This window comes from Grammomys surdaster, unplaced genomic scaffold, assembly GCF_004785775.1.
Source record: "Grammomys surdaster isolate TR1022 unplaced genomic scaffold, NIH_TR_1.0 185, whole genome shotgun sequence".
NCBI lineage: Eukaryota > Metazoa > Chordata > Mammalia > Rodentia > Muridae > Grammomys > Grammomys surdaster.
The window spans coordinates 9,763,286-9,775,813 of record NW_021604630.1 but is presented as its reverse complement, the minus strand read 5'-3'; the positions used below and the strand labels follow the sequence as shown (position 1 = coordinate 9,775,813).

General features: G+C 44.3%; 1 protein-coding gene across 1 annotated transcript in view; it reads right to left on the bottom strand.

The window, feature by feature from the left end:
* Positions 1 to 2,842: 2,842 nt before the first annotated feature.
* The window catches only part of Gsr (glutathione-disulfide reductase), a 42,897-nt gene continuing 33,211 nt past the window's right edge, over positions 2,843 to 12,528 (bottom strand). Inside the window, exons 9-13 of the mRNA XM_028768262.1 lie at positions 12,142 to 12,300; positions 9,311 to 9,422; positions 6,512 to 6,643; positions 5,286 to 5,419; positions 2,843 to 3,223 (exon numbers count right to left, since the gene is read on the bottom strand). Of these exons, the coding sequence (XP_028624095.1) occupies positions 3,074 to 3,223; positions 5,286 to 5,419; positions 6,512 to 6,643; positions 9,311 to 9,422; positions 12,142 to 12,300 (687 nt within the window). The 3' untranslated portion in view covers positions 2,843 to 3,073. The remainder of the gene's footprint in view (positions 3,224 to 5,285; positions 5,420 to 6,511; positions 6,644 to 9,310; positions 9,423 to 12,141; positions 12,301 to 12,528) is intronic.

The following is a 12,528-nucleotide window of genomic DNA, read 5'->3' as shown; positions in this document are numbered from 1 at the left end:
AGAAAGAAAGAAAGAAAGAAAGAAAGAAAGAAAGAAAGAAAGAAAGAAAGAAATGCTGTCTTAACTTTGAATTTTAAGGAAATTTCCCCTTATCATTAGAAATATTTTCTTTCATGCAGGGTATGATGATGTATGCTTATAGTCACAACATTTGGTAGGCTGAGGCAGGAGGATCACAAGTGTGGGCTATCTTGGGCTACATGGCATGACTATCCTGCAAAAATAATTTTTTTCCAGACTAGAAGGTTGCTCAGAAGTGAATACCTAGTCTTCAGTGAGTATTAGTAAAATCTAGTCAGCACCTATGCTGTGCTGTGTACTCTACGCAATGCGGTTACTTGTCCGTATTTGTATGTAGGGTTATCAAGGGCTGACAAGCCACATCACCTCGAGGACTAGGCTAGTCTGAGGATGGATGAGAGCAGAATCTGTTTACTGTGGACTCAGTAGTGGACCACAAGGACACCAATGGGACTAAGTGATAGGGCCCAGGGTGTGGCTCAGTAGTGGAGCCTGTATTCTGTGTACCCAAGGCTCTGGACTCCATCCCCAGCACTAAGGAACAAGACAAACATAGCACATAGCATGTTAGAATAGCTCTGGCTTTTGGAGCCTCCCCTCCCTGCATGAGCAGAATAGACTGGGAGCCCAATGAAGGCCAGAAGCTTGGTACACTATTTTTCAGGCTACCTGTATCAGTCAAAAATCCACATTTGGGGTTCCTATTTTATTCCCACCACAAATACATAATATAGTTACTCATGCGCTTGTTTTATTTCATCGGCATTGGGGCTACCCAGAAGTCAGTGCTCAAAGTGGCTCAGAAAGTCACTCAGGAAAAGCTTAATGAAAAAAACTCAGTAGCACTGTATTGCTCATGAAATGCTCATACAAGGGGGAATTTGTTTACCTAGCTGATAGACCACAGAAATAGGGTTATAACACGCACACCGCCCCTTTTTTAATATTTATTTATTTATTTATTGGTTTTTCGAGACAGGGTTTCTTTGTGTAGTCCTGGCTGTCCTGGAACTCACTCTGTAGACCAGGCTGGCCTCGAACTCAGAAATCTGCCTGCCTCTGCCTCCCAAGTGCTGGGATTAAAGGCATGCGCCACCACTGCCCAGCACTCCCCCTTTTTTTTAAAGACAGAGTCTCATGTAGCCCAGGCTGGCCTTCACTCCTAGCCACTACCTCTCCAGTGCTAGTGTACTAGCTGGTTTTGTGTGTCAACTTGACACAAGCTGGAGTTATCACAGAGAAAGGAGCCTCCCTTAAGGAAATGCCTCCATGAGATCCAGCTGTAAGGCATTTTCTCAATTAGTGATCAAGGGGGGAGGGTCCATTGTGGGTGGTGCCATCCCTGGGCTGATAGTCTTGGGTTCTGTAAAACAGCAAGCTGAGCAAGACAGGGGAAGCAAGCCAGTAAGCAGCACCCCTCCATGGCCTCTGCCTCAGCTCCTGCCTCCAGGTTCCTGCCCTGTGTGAGTTCCAGTCCTGACTTCCTTTGGTGATGAACAGCACTGTGGAAGTGTAAGGTGAATAAACCCTTTCCTCCCCAACTTGCTTCTCGGTCATGCATGATGTTTTGTGCAGGAAAGACACCTAAGTTATTAGGCCACTCTTCCACACCCATCTATCCTGAGACTCTCTTTCATATCCCTGGTACTTCAGATTTAATCTGTTTTGTGTTAGAAGTGTTTTTGCCTGTGTGTGTGTATTTGTACACCATGTGTGTAGTGCCTGCAAAGGCCAGAAGAGGGAGTCAAAGCCCCCAGAACTGAAGTCACACATGGCTGTGAGCCAGCATATAGGAGCTAGGAACCAAACTGAATCCTTTATAAGAGCAAGGAGCCCAGAACATTCCCATCCGTCCAGCCCCTCTAGCATTTGTTTAAAGAGGTTTCTTCCCGAACACATTTTGGTATCTGTTCTCCCAGTGTGAAGTCTTAGAAAATAAACTGATAGCAGTACATTTCATAATAAATTTTATAAGACAACACAGTGAATTTCAAATTTTTGGAATAGTTTTCATAAAAAAAGTAACAAAAACACAAGAGATACTGAAATGACCGGCCGAACCAGGAATACTCAGAGGAAAAGGCTCCCTCCCGGGTGTCTCAGCTTCCTCTCCTGACGCAGTCATCGCCAGGGCGGCTCTCCTTACGGAGCCAGCCTCAAGTCTCCTGACTTCAATGCACTTCGTTTCATGAAAATGACACGAACCATTTTAAATCACTTAAAACAAGAACAGAGAGGTAGCATCCTCGGGGCAGCCTTCCAATACAGAACAAACACACCACACACATATGCTGTACACTTCCGTATTTATAGATGGAGGCTTGCCATTATACAAAACTAACAAGCTAGGCCAGGAGAGGCCATCCATGCCTAGAAATCCAGCACTCATGAGGGTATGGCTGGAGGGTTTTGAGTTGTCTGAGGCCATCCTGGGCTGCATAAAGATACTATCTCAAAAAAAAAAAAAAAAAAGAAAAAGAAAAAGAAAACAAAGAAAAGAAAAAAGAAATTAGCTCTCTATACCCATCCATCAGGTACACTAACTTCAGTGTACTTCATATACATTTAAATTTGGAATGGGGCCAAAGCAAGAAAAACACAAGGAACCCTAGGCTGTTAATTAAAAAAAAAAAAGAAAAAAAATCAAAATATTAATTATTGTAAATATTATCAAATGAAAACCAACCCCGGATTAACAAAACAACCTTATGATTAGATACATAAGTTTTTTGTTTTTTGTTTTTTTTTTTTTTTGGTTTTTCGAGACAGGGTTTCTCTGTGTAGCCCTGGCTGTCCTGGAACTCACTCTGTAGACCAGGCTGGCCTCGAACTCTGAAATCTGCCTGCCTCTGTCTCCCAAGTGCTGGGATTAAAGGCGAGTGCCACCACTGCCCGGCGTTCTTTTTGTTTGTTTGTTTAACTGGCAATTTACAACATTAGAAGTTCCTGATTAAAGTACGGAAATCTATAAAGCTGGAGCAGGAAGTAAACTTGATTGGTTCCTCCCAGAGGCCTGCTGGTCGGACGGCTAGCCACACGAGCCCCTGGGCTCTCAGCGCAGGGTGACCAGCTCTTCTGAAGAGGTAGGATGAATGGCGACGGTGTTGTCGAAGTCGGCCTTGGTGGCCCCCATTTTCACTGCCACAGCGAAGCCCTGCAGCATCTCATCACACCCAATTCCCTGCATGTGGATGCCAACCACCTGCGAGGAAACAGAAATTACGGATGTCAGGTCTTTATATCCAAAGTCAGTGTAAGCAGGCCCAGGAGGCAGGCAGGCCCAGGAGGCAGGCCTCTGCAGCCCCGCTTGAGCAGCTCCTCCCAGCACACACCGGACATTTCTTACTCTTGCTTTCTTCCTGGCCCACGCAGTTCTCTTTGAACACAATGTCTCTGGGTCGTGCTGTATAAGCTTGGCTGGCCTCAAACTCCTGATCCTCCTGCCTCAGCCTCCTCAGTGCTGGGATCATGATCTACACCTACACTACCATGCCTGGCTTTCCTCTCTCCTAAGAGCTAAGTGTGTTCATTAACCAGACAGCTGCAGACGCATGCCTTCTGGGCTCAGCTAAGTCTGTCCTCTGCTTGCTGAACGCCAGTCGTTCTGTGAAGTCACAATGTTATGTATTCTTGGGGACTATACAATTATAATAATTCAACCCCTGTTTCTGTTGCAAGAGCAAGAACTCCTGAATTTAAGCTATAAAAGAACCTGGGAGCCTACATGCCAGAGGGAGACCCTGGTAGAATGTGAAGAGAAAGGTGGGGTCCTGCTGACACTGATGTGCCAACCGTAGGCATCGAGGATAGATCCGGGCAGCAGGCTGTGTTCTACTGCTGTACTAAAAACCACAGACTATGTCTTGGGGCTTTGAAGCCCATCAAATCAGATATGAAACTTGTAATTATTAAGAACTGAAGTTGAAAACTATTACTATAGCTAAATTTTTAAAATACATTTGTTTTTTTAAAAAGATTTATTTATTTCATGTATGTGAGTACACTGTAGCTGTCTTCAGACACATCAGAAGAGGGCATCAGATCCGATTGCAGATGGCTGTGAGCCACCATGTGGTTGCTGGGAAATGAACTCAGGACCTCTGGGAGAGCAGTCAGTGCTCTTAACCACTGAGCCATCTCTCCAGCCCCTTAAAATGCATTTGTATTCATGTTTATTTCACTGTGTGCTGGGGGAGGGTTACCCAGAGAGCACTGAGCAGGTCCAGGAGGGAGTGATCAGGTCTGTGGGCTATTTTCTGTATCAGTAGAGGTCAGGGAAAAACTCCTGGGATTCATTCTCTCTGCCATCCTATAGAATCAGGGGATCGGCATTAGGTCATCAGGCCTTCCAGCAAGCACCTCTACCTGTTGGGGTCATCTTATAACATAATGCCACAGCTAGGTACTGGCAGCATGTGGTGTGATCTTACAAGTCGGGAGGTTGAGGCACAAAAATCAGGATATATGGACCAGGCAATGTGGTAAGAGCCGGCTTCAAAAACCCAAGCAAAAAGAAATACTTCCCATAAGCCTTGACATTCGGCCACACTCCTCAAGATTTAATTCAACTACAAGAAACAGCTTAATAAGCTTGAGAATCCAAACTAAACCTGTTTTTTAAACTATACAAGAAAACCCATTCAAACACTGCTCAAAACTACTGAGAGATCACATGACACCCACCGAAGTGGCTTTATCAAAAAAGACACTGGTGAAGATGTAGGGAAATGGAAAACTTGCTGGGGAGACAGAAAATCCTTCGAAACACCAAAACCCATGTGGCGGACCCTCAGAAAGGTACACCAAGAGACAGTAACTTTCAAAAAATGATCGACTACATTTCCACTTACTGTTTTATTACTTGAAGTTTTGTCTTATATTTGAAATACATTTACCACTACATTTTAAAAGTGTTTATTTCGCATTTTTTTAAGTGTTTATCGGCGTCTCTGTAATTCTGTACACACGTCCCCTCAGTAGGCCTGAAGAAGGTTCCAGATCCTCTTAGGGCTACAGTTACAGGTGGGCGAGAACCACCTGACTGAGGTGGGTGCTCGACACAGGATCATCTTTCCAGGCCCCCTTTCCCAGTATTTCTGAGCGTCCTGTCTCTTTTGGACCAGTGGTCAATCATCTTTATCTTTACAATAGTCGCTGTGCTTTGCAATGCTGAGACTGAGACCTCACTTTTAAAAAGGAAACAGAATCTCTTTTCAAATAGAAGGAGCCCAGAACACCTGTAAGAGACCGCATTTTCCCAGTACCTTTTCCTCTTTGTTGGCACAAACCATCTTCATGACGCATCTCGTCTTCCTCGTGGTCACGGCGTGATACATCGGGGTAAAGGCGGTTGAGTAGATTTTCACATTGTCTTTCCCGTACTTATGAACGGCTTCGTCTACAATGCGTGTGAAGGAAAATATTCCATCAGGAACTATCTCAGAGAGCTACCAGAGGGTGATGGCCAGAAACAGACCTGAATCAAACAAACAGAAAGCATCCGACCACACCAAAGTGAAGGGCATTCTACAGAATAAATGTCCATGTCACATCAGACACAGAGGAACTGTGTCTCTGATTAAGTGAGACCAAGCCGCCTGCAGTAAATTATGCTAGACTGAATTCTGGACTGTGAGTGGGGGGCTGTGTTTCAAGTGATATTTGAGATGGCTGGCAAAAATTGTCCAAAGTCTAAAGTGTAAATAATACTTTATTAATTAATTTAAAAAACTAATTAACATTGGTTTTCTCATCTTGAAACTATATATAAGTGAAGACCTGTGTTCTTAAAAAAATAAGATGTGGAGACAGAGGGCTCTGTGGGTAAGAGCACTGACTGCTCTTCCAAAGGTCCTGAGTTCAATTCCCAGCAACCACATGGTTACATTACAGATGGTGGCTCATAACCATCTGTAATGGGATCCGATACCCTCTTCTGGTGTGTTTGAAGACAGCTATAGTGTACTCATATACATAAAATAAATAAATTTTTAAAAAAATTAAAAAAAAAGATGTACATTGTATATATCAGCTGCAAAAATTATAAGGAAAATTAATAAGGACACAGGAGTCCTTTGTTTTCTTGGTTTTTGTTTGTTTGTTTGTTTTTTGTTTTTCGAGACAGGGTTTCTCTGTATAGCTCTCGCTGTCCTGGAACTCACTATGTAGACCAGGCTGGCCTCAAACTCAGAAATCCACCTGCCTCTGCCTCCCAGGTGCTGGGATTAAAGGCGAGAGCCACCACTGCCCGGCAAGTCCTTTGTTTTCTTTTGGCAACTTTTAAGTTATTTAAGTATAAAGAGGGCCAGGGGGAAGAGGGACCAGAAACAGAGATGCACGGGCCTTAGGAATCACCCTCTCCAAGTTCTCCTGGCCTGAGAACTATGACTGCAGACTAAACAAAAGGACCTGTGTAACTTGGGAGACAGTTATTTGGGCCAACACAGTTTAGAGAAGAAACCACAAATTACCTTCATTATCAAATACTTACCTTCAGTGAGCCCCACGGTCCCAATAGGGGGGTGGCTGAAGACCACGGTAGGGATGTTGTCATAGTCTAATTTGGAATCTTGTTTGCATTCAAAAAGTCTATGGGCAAGTTTCCGGCCAGCAGCGATTGCAACTGCAGTGATACAAAAGCCAGTGTGTGTTCTGCTGTTTATTTAAACATTGCAGCACTGTTCCAACAGCCATTTACTGGTCGGGCAAGACTCTGACCAACTCTACATCAATGTCATTGTCATGTCTACTTTAACATAATGAAAACCTAGTGTTACCATCATGAGCAATTCAAAATGACTGGCTTAACAAACTCTGTGCATTCTATCATGAAGAAAAGGAACACATCCTTAAATTCATAACCACCTAGGAGTTAAGCTGCTTAATGATGCCATTAGCGTTCTGGCAGGATATTTATAGAACAAACCAATTTGGCCCATTTATATTTCTACTTTTGGTAACTAAAAAGCTTGCTTATGTTTGGCCTGTTTTTATTCCTATGTCTTCCCCTAAAAGGCCAGAATCCAAAAAGTGTATCAGTTATTAATTTACTGATATATAATTAGCAGCCCCCCCCCCAAGACAAGGTAGTCGGAGACATCTTTAGATGATACGAGGATGTCTTTTTTTCAAAGTCTTGTCAAAGGACATAAAATTTTGGTTAGGATAATTATTTCAAGAGATCTAATGCACAGCATGGTAACTTCTGTTAATAATATAAATACATAATTAAGTATACAATCTATTGTATAGTTAACAATTGTTGAGAGTAGTTATGCGATCCTTTAATCCCAGACCTGGGAGACAGAAGCAGGTAGATCTCTGAGTTCGAGGCTAGCCTAGTCTAGGGAGTGAGTTCCAGGACAGCCAGGGCTACACAGAGAAACCCTGTCTTGAAAGACCATAAAACCCAACCAACCAACAAACAACCCAAATGAGAAACCACCAAGAGTAGATTTTAATTATTTTTCACAATAAAAAAGCCTATGAGGTAATAAATGTTGGCTAGGTTGACTAAGCTCTCCACAAAATGGAAATATTTTAAAATGTTGTATTGTGTGTCACAAATCTATCACTTTGATTTAAAACAATGGAGAAAGAGAACAGGCTTTCACATTGAGGTAAGACCTTAGGACATTTGAGAAGTCTGGTGAGGTCTCACAGAAGGATAGACCAAGAGCAGAAAATGACATAGCAACCAGGTGTGGCAAACGTCTTGGATATGATCCTGAAGTGGGTTAGGTATAGGGATGAGGAGGGCAAGACATCAGAGCTGGTGGCACCAACACCACTCACTCAAGCATGCCTGCTATCTGAGACACAAGCCTTCAGAAGGCAACCTCTATGAAAGGCCTTCTTTGTTAAGGCTTAGGACAAATGTTAAGGTCTGGGTAACTGGTACCTGACTCCCCGCCATTTTGTGCTATTACTAATAAGGAAACTTTCCCATGCTTTAGTTAATTGCCAATTCTGTTATGTTCTGTGCTTTGGTGTCTTTGGAAACCAATCACAACAGAAGTCGGTTAGAATGGCTTTGTATAGTTAGCCACAGTAAGCTTGACCCGAACCAACCACCAGGCAGCACTTCCTGTACCCATGTATAAATTTTTATGCTTTTTGCTTTTATAAGCTGCCCCTAGGGTGAACCCCAACATAAGAAAAACACCTGCACCAATTTAAGAAACCATTTGGAATACGACTTCCATTTTGAGTAGGGGTTAGTTAAAGTTTAAACTCCCAAGACCTCCCTGGGAACTAGCATCCTACTTGGCAGAAAGAGACATGTACGTGGGGTAACTGACATCCTGGTTGGCAAGTTAAGACATGAATGCTGGACATGACAAGTCCCATCCTTGTTGGCAAGTTAAGACATTAATATTAGACAAGTCCCTCACCACAGTTGAATACTCCATCCAATGAGGAGAGGATAAATGTACAACAAAGCCAGGCTCCTAAGGAAGCCCCCTGTCCCTAAATCCTGACTGGTGAATTAACTTGGCACAGATGTTTGTGGATTTCAAGGCTTAAAGGATCTGTAGGATCCTGACTCGTGGTCACAGCCAGCTCTCAAGTCTCATCTGTGGCCCTGATTCGTCAGTCCTGGGGTGAATGTTCAGTAAATGATCCCTGTCTGACTGAGACCAGTGTTTGTGTGGTTTATGAGATGACTTCTGGACACCAACATTCTTTATGAAGATCTCAGAATTAGCTAATCATATAACTATTTGTGGTGGTTAATTCTCCTTGTCCACTTGACTGGATTTAGAATCAACTGGGAGACAGAGCCCTTGATGTATCTATGAGGACTTTTCCAGAGAGGTTTAACTGAGGAGAGCGGACCTGCCCTGAATAGGGCAACACCATCCCTTGGGCTGGCATCCTGGACTGGACAGAGGGAAACAGGAGGGAGCAAGCTGAACACTAACATTTGTCTCTCTCTGCTTCGTGAGCGTGGACACACCGTGACCAGCAACCACATGCTCCTGCTGCCTTGCCCTGCCCGATGTGATAGTCTAGGGATCCAACACCCTAGAGCCAACCCTTCCTTCCTTAAGATGCCTTTTTTTCAGTATCTTGTGACAGCAATGAGAAAAATCAACAAATTCAGCTTTCTAAGGAGTCATGAATTTTATTCAGCAAATGTGCAGTATCTGGCCTCCCTCTCCTTCGGTGTTGTTTTGATGACAAAGAAATGACCGCTTTTAACATTGCTGTCGTGAATGTGACTGAAAAGCTGGGCAGGGTTAGATAATACACAGGCCTCTCCTCCTGAGATAGGAAGCAGCGTTACCTGGGGTGAGGAGTGCTTTCCCACAGACGTCTCCCACAGCATAGACGCCTTTGACATTGGTGTTCTGGAATTCGTCGACTAGGATATGGCCTTTTTTATCAGTCTGAATGCCCTAAAATCACAAAGGGACACCTGGTAAATACTGGGGCCATCTGTAATGGTACATCAGATCTCTGAGATGGGCTGATTGCACATCTGCACCTCCAGAAACTCACAGAACTTAACAGCAACATGTACATGACTTCGAGCTGACAAGTTCCAGAGCTCCCTTAATATAAAAGATGACCGGTCTTGTCGACTACCGAGGTACTTAATGGGATGACACTGATCCAGCAAGCATGAAAAGGAGTGACAAAAAAATACCAGAAAAAAAAGAAAAAGAGCTCACCTGTTGTAATCCCAGTACTTGGGAAACAGAGGCAGGCAGATCTGAGTTCGAGACCAGCTTGGTCTACACAGTGAGTTTGGGACAGCCAGGACACAGGGAAAGCCTGTCTTGGAAAACAAAAAAAACAAACAAACAAAAACAAAAAGGAGGAGAAAGAAAAAAAGGAGGAGGAAGAATAGAAGGAGGAGGAGAAAAAAAGAAATATACTATCATACTTGACCCTCTGGAGATCCTCTAAAACAGTGCTAATGTACTAAGTGCTTGCTAGTACTTGCTAGTGTCTTGTTTAACTTTGCACATGCTAGGGGCCTTTGGGAAGAGAGAACTTCAACTAAGAAAATGTTCCCACCAGACTGGCTTGTAGGCAAGCCTGTAGGGCTTAATGACTGATGTGGGTGGGGCCAGCTCACTGGGGGCGGGGCCATCTCAGGCAGGTGATGCGGCCTTGTGTAATAAAGGGGGCGGAGCAAGCGATGAGGGGCAAGCCAGTGCACAGCACTCCCCCAAGGCTTCTGCGTTTGTTCCTGCTGCCAGGTTCCTGACTTGAGTTCCTGCCCTGAGTTCTCTGGATGACATTCTATGTAAGCTGAAATAAACCCACTGCTCTCCGGGTGGCTTTTGGTCATGCTGTTTTATCACAGCCATAGAAAGCTATCTCGGTTATCTAGAGGGTCACAACCTGAAACAGTTGCCAAAGGCATTTCCTTTTGAAGTTACCATCTTATTTTTAACAATCTTAGCAAAGTCTGTATTCTACTCCAAATCACGCTATTTTGTACAACCGAACAGACTTCCTTTTCTGGTGGGTCATCTCTCCTCTAAGAAGTGTTAGGTTTATTCTGTAGCTTTGCAGATCTGAGAGACATAATGTTCCAGTGCGAGAAGGAAAGGGAGAACATCGTGGCTAAGAACAGTTATTGAACTGGAGGCCAACCTCGTCTACTTAGCCAATTCCAAGGCCAGCTGTGGCTACGTGGTGAGACCCAGCCTCAATCAAAAATGAGTATCTATATTTATTTATATAAATCTGCATACATATATATTCATATATATGAATTATATGACCTATATTATATGTATAATATATTCGTGTGTATCTGTATCCATGTAAATATAGAGATTAACACAATCTCTGAAGCTGGGATATGGCTCCATGGTACAGCACATGCTTAGCTTGTACCAGACCCTGGCTCTGACTCCCAGCGCCACTGAAAGAGACAGACAGACACATCCTTTGAACCCAGACAGACCGGACTGAATTCCTAGCCTGTCACATATGTAGTTACATATGTAACTACTTCACAAAATATATATTTGAGCTTCTAATGAGGTCCACTTGGCCACTAAAACACAGTAGTGGCTGGACAGACTCCTATGCCAGCCTGGCCTGTTATGTACTGAGCCCGTCTCCTGGTTTCCTCACCCTTGTTACGGGCAAGGCTTACTAGTTGAGCAACGCGCTGTCACGACCCGGCCCACAGTAGTCATTCAACCTGCACTCAGCGGACCCAGCTCAACTTTTAATAGGATGACAATGAACCTTCCTGTGAGCTGGGGAAGCAGGGAGGCTGGGAGAACGCTTGTCCGGCATGCTGAAGCCTTGGGTTTGACCTGCAGCATCAGTGCAAGTCTGCATTCCCACAATTTGGGAAGTAGAGGCGGGAGGATAAGAAATTGAAAGGTGAAATTAGAAGATGGCTCTGAAGATAAAGAGCTCATGCCAGGTGGTGGTGGCGCACGCCTTTAATCCCAGCACTTGGGAGGCAGAGGCAGGAGGATTTCTGAGTTTGAGGCCAGCCTGGTCTACAGAGTGAGTTCCAGGACAGCCAGGACTACACAGAGAAACCCTGTCTCGAAAAAAACAAAAACAAAAACAAAAAAAAAAGAGCTCGCTAGGCAAGCAAGAAGACCTGAGTTCAATCCCCATTGAGTATGGACAAGCCAGGCGTCCAATGAGTACACTGTTGCTGTCTTCAGACACCCCATAAGAGGGCATCAGATCCCATTACAGATGGTTGTGAGCCACCATGTGGTTGCTGGGAATTGAACTCAGGACCTCTGGAAGAGCAGTCAGTGCTCTTAACCACTGAGCCATCTCTCCAGCCCCCAAATCCAATTCTTATCACTGCCAAAAAGAAGGGAGAGGGAAGAGAGGAAGGGGAGGTGGGCGGGAAGCTGTGGCAGTGCTTATCCACTAACCCCAACATTTAGAAGTCTTCTAGAAGGAAGCCAGTCAGGAAGTGGCTGCACGATCTGGATCAGATCCCTTCCATCTAACAGGAGACCTGGCCCAGGGTGAGAACACCAGGAAGGAGAAGTATCCAAAGCAAGCGCTTGCTGACAAAGCACATGGATGGGGAGACAAAAGGTCACGGTGCTCGCAGGAGACCGAAGACCACCCAGGATGGACTGAGTCTCATTCATAACTCATCCACAAGCTTACCAGTTTATCTAGATTCAGGCCCTTAGAGTTTGGGTCCCGTCCAATGGCCCAGAGTAGGCAGTCAACATCTGGAATCACAGTTGTGGTGGGCTTCCTACCAGGAACGGCAGTAACCACTTGGAGTTCCAAGCCTGACGATGTCTTTTTTACTTCCTTAACCTATTTTTAAAAAAAAAAAATGTGTTAAGTATGTGTGGGAGGAGAGGGGAGAAAGTAGTATCAAAGCAAAGCAAGAGGAAACTGGATTCACCTTGTCCCCCAGTACTGGAGATTGAACCTAGGACTCCATTCACGAGAGGCAAGAATTCAACCACTGAGCTAGATCCCCGCCCTCTTTTTTACTTCATGGGATCTCACCAATAGCATAGGCTGGCCTTAAACTTACTC